General features: G+C 52.0%; 1 protein-coding gene across 1 annotated transcript in view; it reads left to right on the top strand.

The window, feature by feature from the left end:
* DDX31 (DEAD-box helicase 31) overlaps positions 1-27914 on the top strand; it is a 63174-nt gene that overhangs the window by 11946 nt on the left and 23314 nt on the right. Inside the window, exons 10-17 of the mRNA XM_077768477.1 lie at positions 1498-1617; positions 1725-1831; positions 2811-3046; positions 3775-3951; positions 6282-6341; positions 15904-15954; positions 17466-17605; positions 22514-22595. Coding sequence (XP_077624603.1) covers positions 1498-1617; positions 1725-1831; positions 2811-3046; positions 3775-3951; positions 6282-6341; positions 15904-15954; positions 17466-17605; positions 22514-22595 — 973 coding nt within the window. The remainder of the gene's footprint in view (positions 1-1497; positions 1618-1724; positions 1832-2810; positions 3047-3774; positions 3952-6281; positions 6342-15903; positions 15955-17465; positions 17606-22513; positions 22596-27914) is intronic.

Raw genomic sequence — 27914 nt, 5'->3', positions numbered from 1 at the left:
AGCCCGGTTCATTGTTCCTGCTTGAGTCTGAGACCTGGTCCCTCTAAGCCTGGAGAGAGCCTTGTCTCCACCTGTGCTTCCTGGTCCCAGAGCCGAGGGACAGATTGAGCCAGCAAGCGGTCACCTGTAGGCGGTGCTGTCCTATGAATACCAGTGGGCCCACAGAGGTCCCCTTCCGATGTGGTCGGTGCCGATGCTCACTGTCCTCTTAACTCCCTTCCCCTCAGGACCCCTCGGTCCCCCTGTTTGGTATCCAGCCCTCATGGTGACTCTCTTGTGTACATTGGGAGTCTGGGGTCTGGTCACGTGGCTCTATAAGAGCAAGATCCTAAACTCACATGTAATGCTTTACACTCTGCTTTTTATACCTGAAACGCTGATTCCTAATTCTGGGGAGGAACTGGAAGTGGGTGTCAGGAGAAAATGTTGCCAGATAAATCCCACACTGTCTGGATTCTTTCTGAAACGTTTTTATTATAGTCTCACTTAATGCGTAGTAGTAATACCCAGCTGCATGTGTGTGTATTTTGTAATTGAGAAGTAAATATTGAACTTGAAACCTAAAGGTATTGGTTAGATTTGGTTCAGCTGTAAATAACAACAGACAGCAGTGGCACAAACGCTATGGCAGTTTTGTTTTTCTTTCACATCTGCGAAGCCTGACGGTGACCCATCAGGGCCTGCCTGACGCTCGAGCTGGGGTCCCGGTCCCTTCGGTCATTTTGTGCCGTGAAGTGAGGCTCCCATGTTTAAGTGTACTCCATGGCCTTAAGAGAGTTGCTAGAGCTCCAGCCATTGCATCTTGTGCCCTGCCAGCAGGAACAGAGATAATCCTCCCTCCAAAGATATTTGTGGTTTTTGCACCATTCCCTTTGTCCTTTTATCCCGTTGCTTGAACATAGGTGTGTGACCAAACTTACCTTCAAGAGAGGCTGGAAAATACACTCAGCTAAAAATTGGAAGCTTGTCTTGCTATGGAAATAAGGAGTAAAAGGTGTTGGAGAGTAAGAACTGGGATTTCCTCCCCCTCGTCTGCGGGACCGAGTCAGGCCCCCATTGTACAGAGGCTACAAACAAAAGTTCAGTATAAGAAACCATTCTAGCCGTTAGACCACATTGGCCTGCGGTAACTCGTTGAAGCTGGAGTTTCCGTGGCACAGAAACCTTCAAGAACAGGCGAGGTGACCATCTCTGGAATGTTCTAGAAAGGATCCATGAACCAGATAAAGATTATACAGTAAAGATTCTTTTCAGAGTTAATTAAGTTATGATTTTAATATAATTTCAAATCTTAATAATTACAATCTAGACAAGAGAAACTTAGGGGGAAAATGGAAGCTCAAATATATCTTCATCTCCGTTTGTCCTCACGTCTGTCGGGACTTCAAGCTGCGCACACTGGTGCTAGGAATGAATCTGCTTCCCGTGCCTCCTTTCTGTGTTTTCTCTTGATGCAGCCTCGTTTGACTTTCTTTTATCATGTATAATTTTAAACAGACTCCGCAAAGGGATAAATATCCTTATCTCGACTCCTGGGCGACTGGTGGATCACATCAAATCCACAAAGAACATTCATTTTAGTCGGATACGGTGGCTGATTTTGGATGAAGCAGACAGGTGAGCCTCGTCCAGAAGCATGGCGGTGGGGCAGAGAGCCGTTTCTGCTGTCTCGTTGCAGCCTTCCCTTTGCATGCGGAGTAAAACCCCTTCTCTTGAAACCACAGAATCCTGGATTTGGGTTTTGAGAAGGATATCACGGTGATACTCAATGCCCTGAACGCCGAGTGCCGGCAACGACAGAACGTCTTGCTGTCGGCCACGCTCACAGAAGGTGGGTTGAAAAGACACGCTCTTTGTACTTAACGAAGAGGAATGATCTAGATGTGATGTGCGTCGTCTGCCCGCAGCGGTTCTCGGCGCTGGGAACGGAGGGTCGGGGGGCGGTGCCCCTGAGGGACTGCTTTCCCAGACCCCTGCCCCGCACACCCAGCCTCCCTCTCCAGTCACGCAAGGCTCTGCTGCGCTCCCCGGGGAGTGGGGGCGGGGCAGGTCCAGAGCTGCCTCCCGAAGGAGAGTGTTCCCGGTGCTCGTGGCGGGGTGCGAGGGAGGGTAGGGGCTGACTCCGTCTACCCCGAGGCTTCGTGAGGGTTATCAGCCTGCCTTTCTCCTAAAGAGCACTGAGCCTCTTCAAGTTCATGTCTGTCTTCCCATACTCACGAGATGGACGTTCTGAGCTCTCCTTCATAGATGGGGCACAGAGGCTTGGAAAGTAACAGCCGCCAGAGTCACCCACCCAGCACAGCCCAGCTTTCGCGTTCTCAGGTCTGGCCTACGTGTCCAGCTGGCCCCGTTGCGGTGTGCAGGTGTATCCTAAGTAACCTTAAGTGTAAGAGAGAATCCAGGATTCTGTGCTCAGAAGTTTGGGAAATGCCACACCTTTCTTCCTTGTATCAGACATTCTGGTGCATGCCAGCGCAGTAGATTCTAGAAGCCTCGCAAACCCGCAAACCCTGTGAAGGAATCCCGTGACCCGCTTTCATCAAGGCTTTCGTAGCTTCCTCGACCGTAGAGCCCTTTCAGGGCGGGGAGGGGACAGCCGCTCCGGCCCCTTTCGGTGGTCTTCCCAGGTCAGACGCTAGCAGTGCTGGTGTGGAATCTGGGCCTCGCCCGCAGGACTGACCCTCAGAGGGCAGATCCTTGCTGCCCAGGTGTGGCCCGTAGGCGCTTCTTCCTAAGCGTGGGGCAGGGGGCGCCTGCTCGAACCCGCCTTCACAGTGTCACCGGCTCGCCTTTCTCACTTTTGCTCCAAGGTGTGACGCGACTAGCTGACATCAGCTTGCTCGATCCTGTCAGGGTCTCTGTCCTAGAGGAACACGACGGGAGGTCCGGCCCAAAGCGCAGCGCGGTTCCTGGGGTTTCCCCTCCACCGCCTGGTGACGAGCCGGGTGGCTTCGCCATTCCGGGGAGTCTCGATCAGCACGTGACCCTGGTTCCCAGCAAGCTGAGGCTCGTCTCTCTGGCGGCCTTCATCCTGCAAAAGTGCAAGGTGGGACCGCACGCCAGCCCCAGCACAGTCGAGGGAAGAGGGTCCTGTTCTCTTTGTGTGTGGCGTTGAGCACCCACGCGCTCGCGCGCTCTCTCTCTCGTGCTCTCTCTCTCTCGCTCACACACACACAACACACACACACACACGTTTTCCAGTGCAACTGTGTTTGCAAAGGCAGACTTTACCAGTCAGCCTTTCCAGGGTTGTGGTAAAGACCCAGAGGCCAGCAGTCGCTGTTACATTTGATGCAGAGCGTGCCCGAGACTCTGCTGGGACTGAGGACCGGGAGCATCACAGGAGGCAGGAGCCGGCTGAGTGCGGGCAGGCCTAGGGGCTGGTGCTCCTGGTCTGTAAGGACCCCGTGTTCTCTACTTAACTGAATTCGCGTGATTCGCGTGATCACTTCGGCTGGTGTGTGGGAAAGTGCAGGGGCTTGAGGGTGAAGCTGCAGATTTATTTNCGGGGGTGGAAAGAACGGGCGCGCAGCCTCAGTCCGTGGCATATCCGTGTTTCTCAGAAAGTTGTAGCTGTGTCATTTTCCTTTCATCTACTCTTTGTAGCGGGTCCTATCAGTGTTGTTTATTTTTTTTTAATACTTCAAAGCTGTCTGTCACCTGGGTTTCCAAATCCGGGCTAGCATGACTATGTATTTTAGAGAAATACTCAGCTTAGTGTCAACCTAATTTTAAAAACATATGGTGGTTCTTTCCCGCCCTGTGCCCATGTAGTTTGAGAAAGACCAGAAGATGATCGTCTTTTTCTCGAGCCGTGAGCTGGTGGAGTTCCACTACCACCTCTTCCTCCAGACCCTGCCAGGCTGCTCGGGGGCCCCGGCGGCGGGGCAGCCACCATCTGCCTCCGCGCGACTCAAATTCCTGCGGCTGCACGGCGACATGGAGCAGGAGGTGAGCTCCTCGCCCGTCCCCGGGAGCGGGCCCGAAGCTGCCGACCATGAACGTGGCCTCCGGGGTCGGCACTGGCTTCCGCCCCAGACCCCGCCAGGCTCCGAGGGGATGAGCCCTGGGCGGGCGACCCGCTGGAACCAGAGACAGAGTGTGCCGCCGCGTCGGCGTGGGCAAGGGCGTCTTTTGTTCCCGGGTGTTCTTGCTCCGCGAGCTGCCCTCTTCCACCTGAGAGAGCTCGCGGGCCGGCTTGGCCTGCGCCTGCCTCCGCCAGCTGTTAAGGCAACAGAGTACCACTAAGTAGCTGGCACCAGGGAGGGGTTTTGCCTTTTTAGTACCCAGTGTGTAATTAGGGCTTGATGTCTTCAAATTAAGAGCATTAATGGAGCTAAATTGTGGATCCCATATGGTACTGCTGAGCGCGACTGCTGTCATTGTCAACAAGATGCAGCGCTTTCGCTCTTAACACCGTGGATGGGAGAGGGGCTTCAGGGTCTCAGTTGTCTCGGCTCTGAGTAATACTGCCGGTCGGGACGGAGAGAATAACGTCTCCCCGATCTTGGGTTCTGAGCTGCGCAGCCCTCATTCCGTTCAGGCGGTGGGTGGAGAGCCGAGTGAGGAGCGCACTGGCGTGGAAGGCGGGCGAGCGGGCCCCGCGAGTGGGAGCCATCTTGTCCTAGAGGCAGGTGACCGGGCGCTAGAAGCAGTCAGGGCGAGGGAAGGACAACCAGGAATCAGCGCAAGACCTGACTAGAACCAGCTTTTGAAAAAGCTGCTTGAGAGCTGAAGGAGGCATTAAAGGCATCAGGTCCAGCCCCCTTCTCGTGCTCGCTTTTGTCCTTTTAATAATTAAGGGTATGGAGGCTCAGAAAAGTGAGCGCACTCAAGGACACAGCATCTTACTCCCCACAGGACTAGATAGAATTTCCTGAATAGTCCAGCCCTTGTGAATTTTACGAACTTCAGGGTCCCTGATGCAGTAGACTTTGTAGATTTCATAACTTAATGCCATTTATAGTGTTCGGGTTTTGGTGGGGTTTTTTTTGTTTTTTGTTTTTTTTTTTTGATAAAGCTTAGTTTCCTCACCCTCGGTCTCCTTCACCAGAGGCCTTCTGCCAGGCGGGCGTGAGGACGTTGGAGGAGCTGGGTGGATCGAGGGATTTGAATCGATCGTGCAAAAGGCTCTATAGTTAAACGATTTCAGTCCGATCGGCTCACCTTCTGAGGGCGCTGGTCCTGTAGGATGCTCGCAGCTGTGTGCTCTGGGCCCGCCGCTTGCACGCTGGTCCTGGCTCTGCCTTTACTTGCCGTGTCACCTCTCTGTGCCCCAGTTAACACGTTGCTAAAATGGAGGTGATAGCAGTACCTACTTCATGGGGTTGGTGTGGCGAGCCCCTCAGTTCTCGCAGATGCCGTGCCGAGCACGGGGCCCGGTACGTGAGTGCTCCGTAAACGTGGGTGCGTCATCACCACTGTGGTCTCTCTTTCCGTTAGAAAAGTGTAGCATGTGTCTCTTCTAGTTAAGTGTTTAGCCTTCCCAGCCCTCTCATGACACGGGTAGAAGGTGGGGAGGAGTGTCTCTCTGTTTCGTGTTAACTGGCCAAGCGTCTCATCCACGCTGAGCATTGCCACACTCACATCTGCCTGGCTGGTCACCCTGGCCGTGGCTCCCCATGACCTTAGTCTGGTCTCCCTGGTAGTTGATGTGACCCTGACCACGTTTATGAGCATGAGAGACAAGTGCCGGGGTTTGTTTTGTTTTGTTTTTTAACATTTTATTTTTAACGTTTATTTTTGAGACAGGGGCAGGGCAGAGAGAGAGGGAGACGGCAGCTGGTGCTCGCTCGCTTGCTCTCTCAGAGTAGAGATTTTAAAAAAATTTTTATAAAAGATATATAATATTCGGTAGATGACATATGTGGTTTTTATAATTTTTAAATGTTCTTTAAAATTAGTTTTTAAGAAAATTGCCCTGTAGGAAAGATGGTGGTTCTTTATGCCTCTCGACCATGTGCTTAGAATAAATTCTGAGCTGGGAACCCGGAGTACAGTGACTTGTGGCCTTTGGCCTTGCCCGCTCTTGGTATTGGCTGTCCTGAGGGCTGTGCCCACCCTGGCCCAGCACTGAGATGGCCGCCCTCGAATAGTCTGAGAATCTAGTCCTGTAGGGAAGGGTCTGATGAGAGGGTGTGCAGAACTGACGTCTCTTTGTTGGTAAAGCCCCTCCGCCCCTGTCTAGAGACAGAGCCCTGGGAAGAAGGCGTTATGGGAACCTGAGCCTGCCGGCTGGGACTGACCTGAGTTGTGAGGCCTGTTTTCCCTTGTTTCTGCAGGAAAGAACGGCAGTGTTTCAGGAATTCTCACGTTCCAAGACCGGCGTCCTTCTCTGCACGGTACGTACTGTCGTGTGCCCCACGCGAGGACCGAGAGCTTCCAGACCGGCGGTTACGGGTTCTCGCCTCCCGACAGTCGGCCCCGCGGCCAGCCCCACGGAGAGCAGAGCCAGCAGGGCCCCCTTGGTGTGGCCGGTCGCCTCGCACTTCTGGTTGTCCCCTGGCCGTGCCACAGACACCGGCCGCCACCATGCAGACGTCTTGCCGATTTGCTCACTAATAGTGGCAGCTGTTGGTCTGAAAATGTGTGAATCTTGGCGATTTCTGTCCACCAAAATGTGTAAATTACAGCTATCGGGAGTAATTAGAGCTGAGAAAGTCTTTTCGCAACAGTCGCCCCACTTGCCTCTGCGCGAGCCTTTTTTAAAGGGAAGATAGATGCGTGTGGACGGATTTCCTTTGCTCTTGTCTAAAACTGTCATTTGCCCTGCAGTTTTGGGGCCAGGTCATTCGGCCCTGGCCCTCGGCGGTTCCCCCCACCCCACCCTGGTGCAGAACCGACCTTTATGACGGGTCTCAAGCTCTTCGGAGATTGAAAACCCACACCTCCCGTGCCCGCCTCTCTGGGGCTTTACGGCACCACCATGGTTAAAGCCCCTTCTCTCCTTGTGCCCTCCTGGATGGTGTGACTTAATCCGCAGCTCACCTGGGAAGTCCCCTTGTGTGCAGTGGTGACGTTGCACTGCTAACTGGGTGACCCGGTGGGCAGCACCCGGGCAGGACAGAAACTGTGAGCTGTTTGAATACCTGTCTGGGCCTCACTTTTTAACGCGGTTACTTTTGAAGGAACTCTTGCACTGCATTCCGTTTTGAAGGTGACGAGATGTTGTTTTCTTTCTAAATTCAGGGTTTATGGGTGAGTGCAGCTTTGTTTGGAGGCGGCCACCCCGTCACCCGTTTATCACCGTGTGCCAGTTCGCACACGAGGTGGGGCAGACGGTGGTTCCAGGACCCGGGCGTCGGGATCCGGGCACGGTCACTACTGGCACGCTTGCCTCCGAGTGTGACCAGGCGGCCCTGCCCTTTGTGGCGCCCGCCCGTGAATCACATGCCGCGTTTGCTCTCACCTGTGTCTAAACGCCAGCGCTGAAGTGAGGACGAGCCCAGATGATCTACTTGGGAAAGAAATTTGTCGGAAGTCCTTTCCGTGTCCAGCAGTACCCTCCGGAAGCTGACCTCTTCTGTCCCCTCGGCCTCCGCTTTCCCCCTTGCTCCTGGCCTCGGCCAGGTAGGCTCCTGCCTCAGTTCCCTGAATGTGTTGGTCCTCCTTGCCTGGCCTTGGGCCCGTTGTACCTGCAGCACCTGCCCTGACTAGCACTAGCCCTACTTGGGTCGCTGCTTCCATTTCAGGTTTTCAGGGAAGTGAACTCCCGGGGCCCTCCCAGTGCACCCCGCTTTTCTTTACAGCACCCACCACACCTGGTCTAGGTGTTTCCCCCGCCCCCGCGGCCCCGAGCACAAGCCCCTAGAGGTGGACTGGGTTTGGTGTGCAGTCCCGTGCTGGTGGCCGGCACAGGGCAGGTGTGCCATAGGCACTCGGGGTTTGTGGATCGAATGGGTGGATGTTTGGGGCCCAAGAAACACACTGGTGAGAGACATCAATGTCTGCCTTTTTCTGAAGACTGGGAGAGGCTGAGGTTAGTAGCCTTGCTCGTTGGGAATAAGTGCACTTTCTCAGATCCGTGGGGCACCCGGGGGTGAGCGCTACACGCTGTCTGTGCTGAAACAAGACAGCAGGAGCCTTTGTGTTGGAGTTTGAGTTGAGATAAGAACAAAAGGTTTTCATCTTTGACCCTTAAGATGTCGGGTTTGTCCCTGGTGGAGAATCTTCCAGTCTCCTGGTGTTTCTTACAGATGTGGGTGAGCTCTGGGTCTCAAAGAAAGCTCCAGGTATTTGAAGTTCAGTGTTTTGGTTGGTTTCGGCCTTGGTTTCTTTTGTAGGTTTACGTGCAAGTAAAGATCATTTTCTTTAAAGGGTAATTCTCAGTGGGGTCAGAAGCCTATGACGAAGTCTCTTGTTTTGTCTGGCTGCTGCCTGCAGTGAGGTCAGCCACCCAGAGAGCGCCACTGACTGGGCCGAGCACGGCACCCCCACCCCTGTGTCCCCCGCCGCCCAGGTGCCATGTGGGGAGCTGACTCTCTCTTGTGCACAGTCTGATTTCGCTGAAGTTTCTTGGTGTGTGCTTGTCTGCTTGTCAGGGAAACTTCCAGTGTGCTGATCGCCCGGTCTTGTCTTTATTCTGCAGTGAAGATTACTGCGGAGGAGCCGGGTGGGGGCTCATTTCCCGCCCTTTGGAAGCCAGGGAGCGAGCACACAGTCCCAGGTGACGGGCTCTTCCGCCCTCTCATACTTCCTCCCACCTCTGTGTATCTGTGTGCTCCGGCCTGAAGCTTCTGGTGCGCGGGGGCCGCAGGCACACGGGGCCTGCTGCCGTAGATCACGGCTGGCTCGGGGAGAGGCTGTCACTCGGCGTCCGTCTAAGCAGCCTGTTGCTTGCCAGGCCCTCCTCGTGCTCTCCAGGAGCCTCCTTCGTGTTAATGGGAGCAGGGGCCACGTCAGGACATGGCAGATGGAGAACTGGCTGCTTTTGATAAAGAGGAATCGTGTTGTGAATTGTTGCGGGGGGAGGCCCCTCCCCCATCGTATCTTTTGCCATTTTGATTTATCATCCCAAGATCTTTTAACGAGCCCAGAAGACTGAATATCTGTATGAAAAGTTGGGAACTGTGTTGTAACCACTCAGAAACTCACAATTATGCTATTTACTGCTTTAGACTCCCACCTCTCAATCCATTTTCCTCCTTGTTTTTTTTTTTTTTTAATTATTAGAAACAGTTCAGGACGTGTGTGTGTGTGTGTGTGTTTTCTTTCATCTTAATTATAAATATCTGAAAGCAAGGACCTTTCTAATTTCCTAACAGCCTTTCGGGACCTGGTACCTGGCTTTGTGTACTGTAGGTCATCAACCAATGAGGGAGACCATGGGGACACAAAACGTAGGCAGAAGCGAAAGGGTAGTTGGGGCAGGGGAGCCCAGTTTGTGAGAGTGGGGTCCTTACTCATTCAGAATGTAATTTGTGTCCTCCGGAGAAGTAGGTCATGTTAAGGGAGTAGGGATTATAGAAAGGAGCTGGTTGAAAGTTCAAAAGCCCACTTTCCCAAATGGAATTAAGAAATCAAAGGGATCAGATAGGAGATGTTAGATAATCTACAGAATATTTCCTCCTGCTTGCGGTGCAGAACTCCTCCCCGTAAGCCAGAGATGGGGAAGGTGGTTTCAGCACCATTGTTAGGTTGATTGGCCGGTAAAGGGAAGTACCCTTGAGCGACGGGGAAATGATATTCCTGAGCTGCCTCCGGTTTTAAGGCCCACACTGGGCTTTTCGTCGTACCTGTGGCCCTCCCTGGCCGTCCGTGGATAAAGGGAGCATAGTCACCTTCTCCCTGGCGCAGGGAGGCATCCCCAGCCCCGTGTGGTCTGCTGCCTCGTTCTCCGTTGGACTAGATCGTGGTTGTCCGGCACGTGCCTGCCTTCAGAAGACACCTGAACCTGTGCTGCTTTCCTCCACCTTCTACCACCCCCCNCTTGAAGCTCGCCGTTACGTCTGTGCGGTTCTTAATTTCCATTCTTCCTGGGGAATTTCCACTGTGCCAGGAGGCTGGGAGACAAAGGAGGCCGGGAGATGAGGCCTGGAGAGTCACTTCACCACCGACAATAAATGTCGACTTTCTTGGTTCTCTCTGGGGCGTGCTTTTCAGGTAAAGTTTAGCTTTTCCACTTTATTTCATTCGTGTTAATGGCAAGATCATTTGGAGATGGTCGGCTGTTTACTCGGTTACGCTAACTCATGTTGCCAGTTTTTTGGCGGCTCCAGCCAAGCTCGCCCGCCTCTGACAGCTTCTGCACTCTCTCCTTCCTCCTCTGATTACGCAGCCCAATCTGTCACCCGGACAACGGGGGCCTGTACCCCGCTGATGGCTTTCCACACACGGCAATAATGACTTTTGGCAGGCCGGGAAGGCGGCAGAGGCGAATTTGCTGCGTCCCTTGCTCTGAGAGCCGGCAGGCCCCCTCTCCCTGTTAGTAAAAGCACTTTGTGAGGTTCTTGGGTAAATAAATGAGTCATTTTAATCCAACTGACAGGCTGGCACCTGAGCAAGCTGCCTTCCATCTGTACTCCTTGGTCTCGGGGAGGCAGCCCATTGTCAGGCCCCGGGCCTTCTCGGCCTCACCGTTGAGTGTCTTTCAGAACTGACTTTAGCAATCCTTTTGCCCTAATTAGCTTAAAGGAATACGGTTGGGCTGGGTCTAAGTTCTAAGAGGGGCAGAGAACCGAAGCCTTGGCTGAGACTTGGGTAGGGCAGTTTCCCGTTGATCTGGTACCGCTGGCTGACGCCATTCTGGAGGATGGCACAGACCCCGGCTTCTCTGCGGTCGGTCCTCTGCCCGGGTCGGGTGCGTGGGCACAAGGATCACTGCCTAACGGCCACTGTGCCCGGTTCCTACTTCGTCATGGAATGAAATGTGTGGATTTGTTATTCTCAACACACTTGCACAAACACGGTCCCGTTCGATCCCTCAGCAACCTCGTGAGATGAGATCCGTAGGGTGGGTCTTATGGCCATCGGATAGGTGGGTAAACTGAGGGTCGGCGAGCTGCACTGACTTGCCCGGTGGTGTGGCTGCTGCAGTGACGGTGGAGTCTAGCTCTGTCTGTTTCTAGGCCACGAAGGTTGTGCCTTTGTCCCGTTCCCTGTGGTAGCCCAGGCTGAGGATAAGGAGGAGGACGTGCTGGAATAGGCGGGGGGGCGGGGAGGGCCCCCCTCCCCAGGACATGTAGTAGTGGGAGACGGGAAGATGGTGTCTCGGCCGGCCCCCCGAGCAGGAAATAGAACCCTGAACGGTCCCGGGAAGGCTACTGGCGCTCTTCCTCTCCGTTTCGCCGTGTTTGTGCAGTGACTTCCACGAACGTCATCTCCTATTTTAGAGTTTCATCTGTGTTTCTTGGTTGAATTTACTAAACCGGCGAGCATCACATTTTTTACAAAGCCTGTCTGTAAAGCTCAGACAGCCATTGTCTACATGCATCTCCCAGTGCAGAGCACTTAAATAAAATAAATCATTTCTTAACAAGAGCTTAGCAGATTTAAGAACCCGTCAGTTTTTCTAAAGACATCAACTGTGGTTAGTGTAGAAAGCAGTGCCTGCTCCCCTTTAAGATAGAGAACTCTCTAAATTGTGTTCTCAAAGGCATCAGCTCAGGAACATCAGCCTTCAGTTTTCAGGGCAGTGGGAGCTGTCTGCAAACACTTAGTGGGTGGTTGACACACTTTTAGTACATTAACTTCTGCTTGACACCTAATAAACGCAGCCTAGCCACCACTCCAAGGAAAGCGGCAAGCCCAGGTGTGATCAGAGTGAAGGCAGCCAAATCCTGACCGCCCTCCATGGTCCTTGCAGGTGGCTCAGAGGATGGTGGGACAGGCTCTTCCTTGGCCCCTGCCTCTGACCCTGGGCGACATAGGGAATGGCTGTTCCAGCGTGCTTCTTACAGAAACTTTGCATAGGATTACTGCTTTCCAGAAGAGCCTTACGTATGTAAATCTTTAGTGATACTTAAGGGGAAAGGAAGGCGGACTGTTCTTTACAGAAAAATGGCAACTGTCAAGTGGAAGAAGGGAACGACAGAAGCCATCCTTCTGCAGCCACCGGGGGACAGCGAGGCACCACAAGAAGCATCGACAGATGCCGAAGCCTTTGGGCAAAAGGATTAGGAGACCGTCTCGAAGTTCCCTCCCCGGTTTACCGAGTAGCTACAAAGGAGAGAGGTACCTTCAGGTGGAGAGAGCTGTGTGGTGGATGCCACTTCCTCAGGGGACGGAGCACAGCGCCACCCGTGCAGGACAGAGCGCCCTCGGGTGTCTCCGGGTGTCAGCTGCTGGGAAGTACACACCACCCTTAGGTCTCTCTGCCAGAAAGCTCCACCCGGACCTTCCCTTGAGGACACAGTTAGACAATACAGACTCTGGGAGGTACTTCGGGACTCCTGGCCTTCTTCAAAGTTGAGTTATCAAAAAGCTAAATAAGTAAATATTACGGGCAGGGATATCATTCTAGATTAAGGAAGTCTAGAGGGATGTAGTAAAAATAGAAAGCGTGATCTGTGAGTCAGTTCCTGGGTTGGGAAAGAAAAACAACTATAAAAGTCAATCTTAGGTGCAGTTGGAGAAATTTGAATACGAAATGATTATCAGGAAGTAAAGTTATTCAATACTACATTATTTGGGTATGATAACGGTATTGTGATTGTGTAGAGGAATGCCTTTTTACTTAGGTACATACTAAAGTATTTAGGGATAAAATGTCGTGGTATTTGCAACTTTCAGATAGCTTCGAAAAATGTGTGTGTAGAGAGAGAAAGGGAAAGCACATGCGCCAAAGATTAGCAGTTGATGAATCTGGATGAAGGATGTGCGAGTGCTCCTTGGTTTGAATTTTTCTTTCTTTTTAAACAAAATTTTTTTTTAACGTTTTTATTTCTTTTTGAGAGAGACAGCATGAGCAGGGGAGGGTCAGAGAGAGAGGGAGACACCTAATCCGAAGACAGGCTCCAGGCTCTAGAGCTGTCAGCACAGAGCCCGACGCGGGACTCGAACCCATGAACCGTGAGATCATGACCTGAGCCGAAGTTGGACGCTCAATTTACTGAGCCACCCAGGTGCCCCTGGTTTGAATTTTTCTAAATAAACATTTCGGTGGGAAATGTTATGCATTTGTTGCTAAAAGAACGACAAAGCAAGGGACACAGGAAAATGCAAAAGGAAACGTAAAAATCACTCAAATCCGTCTCCCCGAACATAACCACAGTTGGTCGTTCTGCTGAGCCACCTTCCAGGTGTGGGCTCCCGGTTGGTCTCTCGGTTCATCTCTCTGTTTACCCATCTGCCCACTTAATGCCTTGTTTTTGGTACCCACCTTTTTTTGCCCTTGGATTTTTTTCTGGAAGAAACTAGACTTGGTGCTTTAGAATGCACCACCTGTGGAATGTGGCTTCTTGTGCCCCGAACCCCTGGCCACCGTGCTCTTCCCTCCCCCGGATTTCCTGTAACCTAGGAGCTGGGAGCAGCACACCTGGTCAGAGTTGGGTGTGTTTTTGGCAAGAATACATCATAGGCGATACCCATACTTCTGTTTCTTTTTTTTTTTTTTTATGGAGTATGATTTTTTAATGTTTTTTTTTATTTCTGAGAGAGAGAGAGAGAGACAATGTGATCAGGGGAGGGTCAGAGATAGAGCGAGACACAGAATCCGAAACAGGCTCCAGGCTCTGAGCTGGCTGTCAGCCGGAGCCTGACGTGGGGCTCGAACCCATGAACTTCAAGATCATGACCTGAGCTGAAGTCGGCCGCCCAACCGACTGAGCTACCCAGGCGCCACCCATACTTCTGTTTCTTGACAGCTCATCATCTTTCTAATTATATCAAAACGTTACATTGTCAAAATCGTACAAGTCCATTAAAGGAAGTCCAGCTTCTGCCCCTGTCCGCGGCCCCCGGCCCCTTCCCCTTCCGGTGAACTGTTTTTGTAAGCTTTGGGGTTTTTGTGCTCCATTATTTCTTTTTGAAGTACAAGCAGACATATTTGTATTTCCGTCATCTCACACACACGCCGCCCCACACCCCCGGAGCAGGCCGTGAGACTCTCCATGCCAGCACCTCGCCATCTCCACCCTGTGCCGGCTGTGCCGCACTCTGCCGCGGAGGGCAGGCGCTGCCGTGTTTCAGTCAGCTGGTCTGCTGGACGCGCAGTGGTCCAGGCCCGCTACAGGTACCGCCGAAACAAGTAGCTTTGTGCAGGTGACGTGTCGGATTTTTGCCAGTGTGTCTTGGGGATGGGTTTCAGGAAGTGACGTTGCATCTGGGCCTATGTAATTTTGCTGGATTTTACCACGTTTCCTACTCCAGGGCTTTGTACTACTTTGCATTTCTGCCAGCAGCTTACAAGGGCCGTGGCGTCTTTTTGGTGGTGGGACGGTAGGCTACGGCCTTGGGAAAGTAAGGTGGACTCACGATTCGAGGGCTGCCTCCACCTCTCAGCTGCGTGTCTGTGGACAAGTTACTTAATCTTTCTGAACCTTGGTTTTCTGTCCCTCAAATGGGAGTAATAGTTGTTTTGACGATCGCTCAGGAGGACGTAGGTGAAAAGCTGCACACAGTCTGGCGCGTGGTAAGCGCTCAGCAGATGACGACTGGGGCGGTTCTTGTCGTGACGGCGGTGCTCGGAGATGAGTGCCCAGTGCAGGCTTCTCCCTAAACACTGAAAGGCACCATTCTTTTCCCCCTGCCAGGATGGCCAGACCCTGGAGAGCAGAGAGCCTTTGCCTTTTGGGTGGCAGCCAGCTGAAAAGAAAAGAAGAAAATACATCTCCTTTGCTTTTACAGTTCTCACGTCCAGTGAAGTCTTTGGCTGGGGTTGTAATTAAGTGTCAGAAGCGGTGGGACGTGACTTGATAGTTACTGCTCGGTGAGGCCGACGAGTCCTCAGTAAATACTCTGCAGCTCGCCTCCACAAGGGTGCACTTGGGGGTGGCCTTCCGGACGTGCCTCAGAGCCGTGGCGCTGCTGGGCGCTGCTCAGGGCTGAGGGGTGGGCATGATAACCCATGAATGCATTCGTCTGTCAGAGAGTGGTTCTGGTAAGATGTAGGAGTAATAAAACATGCTCGAAGTTCGCAGAATTCTCACATGACGTGCTGATGAAGGCTTAAGTTCTTGGGCAGACCTGCAGTTCATGTTCTTCTAGGAGGTGAATGTTTGTGATCGCCTCATCAGCGCGTTCTGTGGAACTTACCCTGCGTTAGAATTTTTCAAAATTCTTTTTAACATTTATTTATTTATTTATTTATTTTTTTAATGTTTTTTATTTATTTCTAGGAGAGAGAGAGAGAGAGACAGCATGAGCAGGGGAGGGTCAGAGAGAGAGGGAGTGACAGACTCTGAAACAGGCTCCAGGCTCTGAGCTGGCAGTCAGCACAGAGCCCGACGCGGGGCCCGAACCCACGAACCGCGAGATCATGACCTAAGTGAAAGCCGGACGCTTAACTGACTAAGCCACCCAGGCGCCCCAACATTTATTTATTTTTGAGAGAGAGAGACACATGGAGAGCAAGTGGGGGAGCCTGAGGGGGGAGAGGCAGAGAGAGAGGGAGACACAGAATCCGAAGCAGGCTCCAGGCTCTGAGCTGTCAGCACGGAGCCCGACGCAGGACTTGAATTCACAAGCTGTGAGATCACGACCTGAGCAGAAGTCGGATGTTTAACTGACTGAGCCACCCAGCGCTCCCCCCGCCCAAGTTAGAATTTTTAACCAAAGATGGACTTCATTGGGTCCCTGAAGTTGTGTGCAGGTGTGTGTGTGTGCAAGCACGCATGTGCGCACGCCTGTGCACGCTGGAGGGTGGTGAGCCCTCATAGCTTGCATTAGATTATCAGGTGGAGGGATCCATGGCTCTGAAAAGGCTCTGAAACTCAGTCGTAAGCCATATTCTCTTCTGTTTTAAAGGATGTTGCAGCTCGGGGTTTGGATCTCCCTCAAGTCACGTGGATTGTTCAGGTAATTTTTTAGTTAAGGTGTGGGCTCGAGGCAGGAATAAACAATTGTTGAGTAGATGAGTTGGCTTTAAGTGGAATAATTATTATTAGCCTCTTGGGTGTTGCCTCAGTAACCAGGCAGCAACTAGTGACCTGCCCAGTTTTCCCGTATCTTCCCTTACCCCAGCCCACCCGGCCGTTGCAGCGAAACAGCCAGACTGAGCAGTCGCCGGAGGGAGGTGCAAACTCCCCTACTCCCAGACTGACGCGTGTCACACACGAACTTTCAGCAATCTGAAAATGGCAGGAATTGCCCGGGCCCTTGGGAGACCTCATTGTGTCCGGAAGGAGATGCTCAGCCGCCCTGAGAGCCGTGTCCGTGTGCATTGACCTGCAGGGGGCAATTAGGTCCTGACAGCACCTTACACACACCTCTAGCCTTCGACGCTTTGCCAGAGGGCACACGTGTTAGCCCTAGAGTCTAGTGCTTTCAGTTTTGTTTTTTCTTCTTGTTAGTCTGCAGAGTGGTATTTTCAAGCCCTTCCGTGTGGGGGCCTGGGGACACGTGCCCCATTTACGTGAGTCATGGTTTATTCACTTGTTAGTGGAATTGCATGCCTGTCACTGGCTAGGAAATGTGATCTGCCCGCTGCAGACCACTTTTCGACTAGAGGCCTTGTGTTTTCTTGCCTGTTGGCCACACAGCCAAGTAAAGAAGAAAAGGCAGGGAAACTTTCATGTGGGGGATGGGGCAGACGCATAACAATGATTGTTTAGAGGTTTTCTATATTGTGAGGTTGATTATTTTCATATGCCAGACCTCCTCACATATTCTGTCCATTTTGGGTCTCTGATCTTTGATTCGGGTAGCGGCAAAGAGAAAAACAAGAATGCATATGTGGTCAGTTCCTGTTCGTGATAACGAAGTTACTGCCATAGGGAATATGAAGTGCTGTGCATAATGCGCTCTGCTGAGTTACAGTCTGTCCCCCACCGCCCCCCAGGTCAGAACTGCTGTCCCCGGTAGCAGAAGTGAGTCCTGCCAGAGGGGAGCCCACCTCCCGGCTCCCGAGGGCCCAGCAGCAGAGCTGAGCTCTGATCAGGACAGGCAGCCCCTTCCCCTGACCCTGTCCAGTCCTCTGTGGCGTCTGCTGGCCAAGGTCACTCGGGCATCCTACGGAATGCGCCCCCACCCGCCTCCATGTTCACCTTGCACGGTCACTCGGTGGAAGGATGCAGATAGGAGAGTGAAGAGACCTGTGGAGAAGTAAAATTATAGTGGAGATACGGGGACGGGGAGGCGCTGGCTCATCGGGAACTTGGCCGCTGTTCACGCTTGCGCATCAGAGCCTCGTTATTTCCAACGAAGGCAGGGCTTTCGGGCTTGAGCGGCTCTCCTTGGGGTTGCGTGAGGGTAACCATAGCACCGGGACTTAATTCTTGGGATACCTGGAGGCAGGTGAGGGGTATTGCACTTCCATTAATGGCAATGCCTTGATCTGTGAATGCCTTCATTTTTGTTGCCCTTTTTAGTACAGCGCTCCGTCTTCGCCTGCCGAATACATCCACCGAATCGGGAGAACCGCCCGGATTGGCTGCCACGGGAGCAGCCTGCTCATCTTGGCTCCTTCGGAGGCAGGATATGTCAGCTCGTTGGCTTCTCACAAAATCAAGTGAGTCAGAAACCTGCACGCGGTTTCGGCTGATCTCACCTAATTAACTTTCTGTCACTTTCTACAGTGGATGGGCCTTGTAAGCTGATGAAGAGCCATTAACCCTTGTGATCTCTAAGTGGGTCCCAGAATAGCCAGTGGCAAACACTGAGCCCTTCACGCCGTCAGCACATGACAGTTTCCACTGCGTTGCCACACGAAGTCACAGAGCGATCTGTTGCACTTGGTTTTCCTTTAAGATCGAGGTCCGTGTTCCCTGTTCTTTTACGCACAGTTGGTGCACACAGTCCTCCCAGCCGGCGTCCCGAGGACCCGCTTCGTTCGGGTTTTATTTTGGCGCAACGTTCGGTGCCTTTAAAGATTATTTGTCTTTGAAACAAAAGGATACTCGTGACTCCTCACACAGCCCCCCACCACCGGGGATTTACGCCCAGGCAGGACATCGGGGGTGGGGGGCAGCTGAGGTGCCCGCGCAGCCTCGCAGCTGCCGTGTCGCCACCCGTCGGGGCCCCCAGCAGACCCAGACCCTGCTCCAGAGAGACGAGCACAGCCAAGGTGGAGAACAGGGTCTGGAGCCGGGGAGACACCCTCTGGGCGGCCTCCGGCGCCGATCACAGGCCGCTGTGGCGTGCGGTTTCCACACTGGTCTGCTCTCGGGACTTTCCTCTGCTCACACGTGGCACCGAGATGCGGAGAGTGGCTCGGGAGGCGCGGGGAGAGTCGTGCGCATGTGCCCGGGAGGGTGGGGCACGGTTCGTGCCGCGCACGGGAGCCCCGATGGCCGCCCCACCGCTGCTGCTCGGAGCTGGCGCCTCCGGTGCTTGTGAGGCAAGACGGCCACGCTGTCTCATGTACAGCCGGCGGAGTCCTTGCGCTCTGCACCGGCGCTGCGGCTCCCCGACGGGCGGCCTGCGGCCTGGCGTGGGGACCGAGTACAGGCCAGCGCCTCGGAGAGCCGCCTGGGGCCGTCCCCAGCTGCAGAGCCCTTGCTCCCTCCCCCTTTCCCTCTCTCCCCCCCTTTTCCTCCCTCCCGCTCCTTCCTCTCCCTCACCCCCTCCCTCCCTGCACCCCGGGCAGAGCTGGTAGCACCCCGCAGTCTTGGGCCTGCTCATGGAACATCTGGGGGCTGGGGCGTCCTCAGGAACTGTGCCTTGAGTGCTGGGGAGACAGGAGCCTGGCGGTGCTTTCGAGTGGGCCAGACTGATGCTGGCTTGCGTTTTCCTTTCGTTTAATATCTCTTCCTAAAACAATTCAGCCACTGAAAGAGTGGATTTTATTTGTTTCAGGAAGGCTGCATATTTGATCTTCCTTGTAAGGAGGAATTCTGTTTGTCAGTTGGTCAGTCACTTTTCACCAAGAACTTCCTCCTGGGCTGGATTCTGAGTGCCCTGGGGCTTTGTGCCGGCCGGCCCTTCTCCGGGGGCGCTTTCTGGTCCTGGTCCTGGGCTGGCTCGCCAGTGGGCAGCTGTGCCCTGGAAGCGGGGGGGAGGGGGGAGGCGGCGGTTGGATGAAAACCCACGGACGTAACGCCTTCTCCTGTCGTCTCTTACCCGTCCCCACAGGCTGGGGGCCTGTCACGGCGCTGCCACGGTGTTCCGCTAGCACGGGAGCTTGTAGGGCTCTGGAGAGTGTGCTGAGAGCTGTGCCCTGTCGTCCTCGGGAGGGCACGTGGTCCCTGCACCTCGGCGGCCTCTCGCCCCGGGCCGCTTCTCCCCCACCTCCTGTTCTAGAACTCCAAGTCCACGTTGTCCGCTCCTTCCTGACGCAGCTCCCGGGTGTTCTCCCTGCTCGTGCACTTTGACTCTGTAAGCTCAGAAAAGTGAGCGCTGACAGTCCTGAAGTCCGATGACTGTCCAGGCCAGAGTCCCCCGTACAGATGCCCCTGCCTGTGTCTGCTCTCGGGTTTCCTTCATTCATGCGTTCAGGCCGATTGCTATGAGAGAGTCCAACGTAAGCTAAATTTACAAAGGGAAAGAGGAGCACGTGGGTGGCTCAGCTGGTTGAGCATCTGACTCGGTTTGGGCTCAAGGCATGATCTCAGTTCGTGAGACTGAGCCCCCACCCCCATCAGGCTCGGTGCCTGGTTGGGATTCTCTGTCTGCCCCTCCCTCCTCTCTCTCCATCTCCCCCCCCCAAAAATGAATAAACAAACATCAAAAAATAAATAAAAGGGGAAAATAGTAGCCATGTGTATTTTAAAGATATAAAAAGGAAAGTCATTCTCTGTGATGGCCTTATCTGGAAAAACTGCCAGCGGCGTTGCTGGGAAATCCAGCATCCTCTGCTCACATCGAGGAGACCGCTCTGAGGTTCCAGTGATTTGGACTTGTATTTGGACTTGCAAGGGAAGTTTGGAAGGATGAAGACCGAAGTACCCCGAGGGAGAGATCTCGGTCTCTTGTGGAGAGAACGTCTACTCGAGGGGGAAAGAGTCCTGGGGGGCCCTGGCCTTGCCCGATTCTGCCCTGACAGTGCACCAGGGAAGCGTCTGTGCCTGACTCTGCTCTGTGGGCCTGATAGAACCAGCCCCCGAGAATGTCAGATCCAAGTTATGATGTGGCAGCCGTGGGTGATGCTTCCAGATTCTGTCTGAGGAAGAGATGCATGTTGGGTATCTGTATGTATAAGCCGTTTTTGACTTAATTTGAAAAATCATACCTGCGAAGAACTAATTACAGAGCGTGCCGTGAAAGCAGCAGAGTTGAACCAGAAGTTACACTGCTAAATATTAAAAAACAAAAGCAGAACGAGAAGGAAGACGTGTGTGCGGGTATTGTGTGGGAGAACCTGGGAGTGGGCAGCAGGATGCTGCGATGGCTGATGAATTACAGGGAAGATTCAGGAAGGCAGGCTGAGGCGCCCGGCAGCAAGGGCCATCACAGCAGTTGCTGCCTGCCTTCAGATGCCGATGGCTGCGGACGTCGCCCTGACAGTGTGATTTAGCAGCCGGGGCAGGAGGTGGGCGCCCTGGGCCGCTGCCACCTCAGCCTGAAAGCAGGACTTCGTTTCTGCTCCTTTGGACGACTCCCTTGTACTTGCCAGTCTCTTAGCTGATTTCCACTTCCCTTTAAAACGAGTTTCTAATGAAAGTCATCACTGGCTTATCAAAATGTAAATTGCAAACTGTGTATTTCTTAGATCAGGCGTAAGACAGGTCCCTGAATTTATTTCTCTATCTTTTCATAGTAAGGGGTGGGGGGCAGTTCACATCTGCCGATAGAACCATAAACCAGCAGAGTAGATTTGCTTTGTTCCTCAGAAGCAACCTGGTTTCTTAGAACAGGAGGGAGGCCCTTTTAAACTGTAAATCACTCCAGTCCGTTCTCCGCTGCCGTTCACGTGGCGATGCCTGGCCCCCAGCGCCGTCACAGGACACACCCACGGCAGAGGGGTGCCCTGGCTGGAGGGTCCACCCTGACACGCCTTCTGGTAAACACGCCTCTCTACGGTGGCCTTCGTTCTTTGTATCCCTGACTGCGAATGGCCGCCTTCTTGCTCTTTCTCCCTGCTTCAGGGCCTCACCCCAGGCCCTTCTGTTCCTTTTCCTTTCCTCCTCGAGGAAACAAGTGGTGCGCGGAGGCAGGGCCGTCAAACAAAGAAGCAGTGAGGACTGTGCTGTGCGTTCACCTTCAGACTGCGGCGTCAACAAGAGGCAAATTCAGTGGCCACAGCAGTCCTCTCTCATATGAAAGATACATTTTCCATGAAATCGCATTTCCCCCCCAAACTCATACCTTCGAGATACGCGCTCTGCCTCCCTGGGCTGGCTCGTGCCGTTAGAGGATTTCACGGCTCCGTGGGGCTGTGAGCTGGCAGCACCAGAGAGAGTGGAGGGGCGGGGGCTGGGGGTGTTCAGGGAAGCGGTGACACATTTCAGGTGAATCGCTGTCAGAGACGTGACATTTTCATTCATAGCTTTGTCAGAGTAACCTTTGGGGGAAAGGGGGAGAATTGTCTTCTCCCACCTGAGAGGTTGCCATTCATGTTTTAATTTGCTGTTACATTTAAAACAAAAAAAAAAAGAAACAACATACAAGGAAGTCATTTATCTTTTTATGATCTGTTTTTCTCCCCAGAACTCCTCCTCCCCATTTTTTTTTTTTCCCTCCCTGGGAAATAGGTTTTCAGCGGCTCCCGTTTCTTCCTTAGGCTGTATAATACTTGATTGTGCGTGCGCGTTTGAACGCTGTGGCCCGCAGACCGGCTGAAGCGGAGGCTTTCCCACTGGACCACGGGGCAGGGTTGGGCCTCTTGTGGCTTAGGGTGGCTTCCGTTCACCAGCGAGGCCCAAGATCTGATCTCAGCTGTTTGCACATAGCTCTGCACCCATCAGAGGCCCTCTGTTCCTTACCCCTTTGTAATTAAGACGCAGGAGGGTAGGCATCCTTCTGGGTAAATGAGAAGAGAGTTCTGGGGCCGTGGTCACTTGTTAGCCTTCCCTGAGGAGTTGACCCCAACACTTAAGGACCTTTAGCGACGTGCCCCTCCCCCACCCCTGCCTGGCCTTTTTTTTTTTTTAATATAAAACTCAAGGGACTCTCTGCATTGTTTTTTTATTTTCTCATCTGGTCAAGTCAAGGTAGTATGTTAATCAGCAGACTTGCTTTTTAGAATTTGAGATTTATGAAAAAATAATGGTGGGATGCCCATAAAGGAAATTTTAAACGTAACTTATTTGAAAGTCCCCAGAGAGGAGTGTTGGGAATATGACTCTTCTGTCCCTGTCAAGTCACAGCGGTCGCTGCCTTCCAAACTCCTGAAGATTTAGGAAACTTACTTCCTTTCCATCAAGGTGTAGCTTCTATTTTACATCTATGTAGCTTGAGAATAGGCCAGTTTTATGCATCAAGATTCCGGAGGTTGCCAAAAGATTGGAAAGCTTACCTTAATGTGCCCTGCCTTTTACAGCGTTTCCGAGATAAAGATGGAAGATATTTTGTCTGTCCTGACAAGGGATGATTGTTTTAAAGGGAGCCGGTGGAGAAGCCAGGTGAGTTTTATTATTCATTGTACTTGCTGCGAACACACATGACTCCTTTCTTGATTGGGGGGTTGTGGGGGGTCTTGTGTAGGGGGCAGTCAGTTCCTCTGACGAGCAAATGTGAACCTAAGGGGCCATGGGGCCACACCTTGATTGTGTTTTCCCTCCCTGCTTCTGGATGTGTTTTTTGGTCTCCCCCTGTTAATGGACGACCGTCCATTCTGGAAGCTTGCGGGGCAGCAGCAGGCTTCCCAGCGAGGAGGGCTCGTTCTGGCCCACGGTGAGTTTGGAGGCAGTGTTACCTGCTCAGCCCTGGTGGCCCAGTCCAGACTCTCAGCAAGGTCAGCTGACTGGCGCATCCGCCCAAGACCGCGTGGAAGAACCTGGTATCTCTGTCTCCATGCAGACAGCGTGCATGCCGTGCACAGAGGACGAGTAAAGTGAGATCAGTAAGAACGATTTGTGTTCTCCATGTAGTTCCTTCCACATGGGGACCCTGAGCACCCATTCCGGCAGGGGCTTTCCCCCTGTGCGGTGACTGTTCCCCACTCCCACTCCAGCCCTGTACCCCCATGTCACAGGTCCGTGTGTGTCATGTTGCTGTGTGTAATTTTGTCTATGAAATATTAATCATTTGAATATTTTACGTTTTTTTAAAGCCTGAGAATAGACCGAAAAGTCAGCACCAAGTAGATCAGGCTTAATTAGGAGTTTCTTTTTTGCGTCACAAAGTGTCTTTATTTGGATTGATACTGTCCCTGAGGCTGAGACCCGATTTGACTGGCCCTGACTTAAGTCCTCTTGTTCTAGAAGGAACCTAAGGAAATGTGTCTAAGAAAAGGCAGGGAAACTGTAATCACGTGTTCCTGTGCCCAGGACTCCTGTGCTCTCCGTGTGCCTGGCCCCGTATAACCCCCAGCAGCCCCCCCAAGTTGGTGCTCTCGTCCCACTTCCTAGATGTGGAAACTGAGGCCTGACAAAACCATGGCCGTGGAACCGGCTTGCTGTTCAGTTAGGTGATATCTGCCATCGTCACAGAGGTGACACGTGGCCAGCAAACGGTGCCACGACAAACACCCCTGTAAACCGAGGAAAGAGTCGATCAACAAGTTTTAAGCGATGTTTCCTTAGAAAACTATCCAGGCTGCACTGGACTCTGGAACCTCCCATGTTAGTAGCTTGTTGTCAAGGGAATAGCCAGTCACCAGACAGACACTCATTGGTCCTGGCACACGTCTGTTCTCCTGAAGCCACTGCGGACTCTAGGCAGGGTTTTTCCATGTTCCCTCAGACACTTCATTCCAGCCCCAGGACCACGGGCAGTGTAGCAGAGAGGTTAAGGGCGTGGCCTTAGGGGCCGATTCCTAATCTCATTTCCCAGCTCTGTGGCGTTGGGCAAGACTGGACCTTCCTAAGCCTTGGTTTCTTCATATGTAAAGTTGAGATTGTGTTAGTATCCTTGTTAAGGAGATTGGAAGACTGAGTAAGAAATAACCTGAAAACCCCAACACAGGTACTGAAGGGCGTCCATCATCAGCATCAGTTAGTAGCAGATGTGGGATTTCAAGTTCAGGCTCTGTGACACAAAGCCCAGTGCTGTTTGCTGTATCACAGTCGAGTGTTAGCATCTGCCTGCTGCCCAGAAATAAGAGCAAGCGGTCAAGTTACAAAATAAGATAGTAAACGTTTGGTCTGATCTCCTCTTACACTGTTTCTGGGACTGTGTTGTTGGTGTTTATCCCTGAACCGAGCACACCTCGTTCAGTCCAGGACACTGATGGCCATGTGGGTCAGTGGACGGAGTCTCTCCTGCGGATTCCCCCCGGGAAGGGAGCCAAGCAGCTGCAGTGCCCTCTGCTCATCCCCGAGCAAGTCACGGCCATTTCCCACCCCCCGCCCTCTGGTGGCCCTGTGCCTCAGCGCCTCTCCGGAAGCCCTTGCCTTGGCATGAGGCCAGCCTTGAAGCCTTGCTCAAGGGGAGGCTCGGGGACACTGCGTGTAGGAGCCGGGGCCCCACGGCAGGCAGACTTGGGCTCCAGACCCTGCTTCACGGCTGGTGGTTCTGCACCCCTGGGCAGGTTCTCTTCTCCCCGGCCTCGGTTTTCCCGTCTGTGAACGGAGGACAAGAGCGCCCATACTGTAGGTTTGCTGTGAAGTTGACCCGAAACGAGGCAGAGCGCGCTCTGTACGCTTCGGGGCCAGGTCAGTCCTTCCTAGCCCCGAGCTCCTGCCTTGACGGAGGGCAGCAAACAAATGTCTTATATTTTTAAGGAGGGGTGAACTTTGCTTTTAAATAGAAAAAGCACTCGACAAGGTTGGGCTTTCACGGACCCAAAATAACAGGTTAGCTTAGAAAACTCATCATCTTACAGGCCTCAGGTGCCGCGTCAAGGAAGACCTGGCCTGTTTAACCAAATTTAACTTCAATTCGAAGGCCAAAGGGAAACTCAGTGAAATTGCCTTTATTACTAATTATCACACATCTCTACAACCTGAAAGTGTTTTATGTGTGTGATCCGCATGAGTAGTAAAAAGAATAAAGTAGATGCTGGATACAGCTTTCAATTCGGTTTCTTATAAGAAACATGGTGTGTTTTAGTTGCTGTTCTCCATGTGAGCCGTTGTGTCTCGCACATAAACCAGTGCTGGACAGAAAAGTGTGAGCTCAGTAACGAGGCCTTTACACACACAGCCCGACACCTCATTATAAGGCCTCCCTTCTCCTCTCCTCACTCAGTTGAAGTCCATTGTAAATGTCCCTTTGGCACATACATTTTTGGGCTTCTGTGAACAGAAAGAGAGTGAGTGAAGCATCTGTAAAATGTATATTTCATATTTAGGTATATAAAATATATATAGCTACGTCTAGGTGTGCGAATGTTCACCCACCTACAAAGAGAATAAATTTGATCTTTCAACTTTACTGGGAAGCACTCAGAAGGTTCTAGGGAAGCATGAGGGTGAAACTTAGCTTGGCAATAAAGTGATTAAAACAAAATCCTTCCGTTTAGTTTAAAAATACTTTAGAAGTTAGCAGCTTGGTCAAGATGTGCTTCCAAAAAAAAAAAGAAAGAAAGAAAAGGCACCTTCCCCCACCACTGCTACCACCTGAAACTTTTTACAACAACAACAAAAATCCAGCCCAAGTATCTTCAACTCCTATGTTGCCTCTTGATAGACATGAAATTTTCATCTTCAAAATACGCGCACACCCAAACGTGCTTTTTCTACGAGTTCTTTTGCCCTATGAAGTATGCCTGTAAACGGGCCTTAGCAAGAAGCCGGTGCAAGATGCAAGGTCAGGTATTAAAACGAGATCAGCAATCCCCTGGCTCAGTCCTTGTGCTCAGTCCTTGGGACGGGCTGTTCTCTCCAGGATCAGGAGGGCTTTACGGACTAAGGAATCCTGAGTATGGACCGTCGGAGCTGTGTTTTCCTAAACTAGCCCCAGCCTGCTAGTTCAGGTTAGCTTCATTAACCAGCAGCGGGCCTGTGTGTCTTTGAGGGGTGGGTGCGCCTCCGGGGTCTGACCCGCTCTCATTACGGGAGCGTTTTACCTGTCGGGGTTGAGATGGTGCAGCGCGCACGACTCTGCCCCTGTCTTCAGTTTAAATTTAGACTGTCCTCCCCGGAAGACAACTGAAAAATCCTTCATTCTCAAGAGGGGTAATTTTAAAATAAAGTATTTCTGGAAGTGGGGGGTAGGGAGAGGAAGACATGCTTTTTCCTGAGTATATTATGTTTTCTGCCATTAACTTTTTCTTCTATTTCAGTAAAACTGACCTCTTCACTTCAAACGTGTGAACCTAGTTTTATTGCCTTTTTTCTACCTATTTCACTTGTACACACATTATATATGTGTGTATATGTATTTTTTTTTTTTTTTTTGGTTGGGAAAAAAAAATGCCTCATTTTGAAACCTAAAGGGGGAATAAGAAAAGCCCTTTGTAATATATTGCCATATTATCACTAAATCCCCTGACAGTTGTGACACAGAAGCAAGTCACCTGTCACTTAAGCTTGAGGTCTCTTTAATTTTCTCCTGGAATTCGCACCAGGCTGTCTTTAATTTGAGGCCTTTATTGGAATTCTGAAACCTCTCTGCCTCCCTGGCTCTCAGATCTATTCTGAGAGCTGTTACAGAGTGTATACAATAACCAACAGAGAGATCGGAGCGGGCTGGAGCTCTGTTTATCTAACACTCTAGAGGGATTTTTGTGCTTATTCGGGCCTGGCTGCCCGGCTTTCAATATCGCTTTGACAACCATTCTGCCCTTCTCATTAATTTTAAACAGTTAAAACACAGGAAAAAGAGGAAAAAGTTTTCATTATTAAAGTGCTTTACTTTTTAATAACAGAGGATTCTGTCCGCCAGGGGAAAGGGCATCCTCGCTAATTTCACATTCATATTAAAAAACACACACACACACACAAGGAAGGTGACAGTTGCGTTGCTGAGGTGGCTTAACGAAAGGAGGGCAGCAAAAGAAAAAAAAAAGTTTGCATTTCACATCAGTTAAGAGGGTAAAAAAAAAAATCCTTGTTAATGACAATAGCAAATGTCCACTTTCATAACACAGCTCCTGAGTGACTTTTCTCTTGACATTTGAGTGGATAAAACCCCTTAGGGGGACCATGTACTGTGAAATCAGCTAGACTGTCATCAACCAAACAGGTAGCAGGAATGATTTGAGTAAGCTAAAAACATTTTCAGGTTGTTAAGTCTCTATTAATACAGAGAGGGACGCGGACCCAGAGAATGAGGCTTTTTCTCCTCTCCCCTTTGTTCTTCCTCTGGCAGCTGTAAAAGCAAAAGGGACTCTGGAGCCCCAGTTAGGCACGGTCAGCCTGTGGCCAGCCAGATGCAGGCATGGGCCCCTGTCCTCTGCGGGGGTGAAGGGGGATACAGCCTGGGGTGCACACTCCTGGTGACCCGTGCCCTCAGTGGGTGGTGGTGGCTGTCAAGGCCTTGTAGCATCACTGGGAGAGTCCATGTCTTTGGGGAGACCTACTAGCCAAATTGCGTTGGAGAATCTTTGTTCTTTGGGATCTCAGTTTCACATTCAGTAGAAAGCATGTTTAAGACATAGGAGATGGTGGGGGGGTGGCCGGGAGCGCCCAGCTGGCTCAGTCAGTGGAGCGTGCAACTCTTGATCTCGAGGTCATGAGTTCAAGCCCCATACTGGAGGTAGAGCTTACTTTAAAAAGAAAAAAAAAATACTGGAAACAAAAAACACTCCGTTTTAGGGGGATATAAAGAAAGGAAATCTTTTCTCTGGGATTGTTGAAGTACAAAAAGGATATAATTCTCTATTTTATGGACATTTT

The sequence above is a fragment of the Crocuta crocuta genome, unplaced genomic scaffold (assembly GCF_008692635.1).
Source record: "Crocuta crocuta isolate KB4526 unplaced genomic scaffold, BGI_CrCroc_1.0 scaffold35, whole genome shotgun sequence".
Lineage (NCBI taxonomy): Eukaryota > Metazoa > Chordata > Mammalia > Carnivora > Hyaenidae > Crocuta > Crocuta crocuta.
The sequence above is the reverse complement of the archived record's forward strand: the minus strand, read 5'-3'. Positions and strand labels throughout refer to the sequence as shown.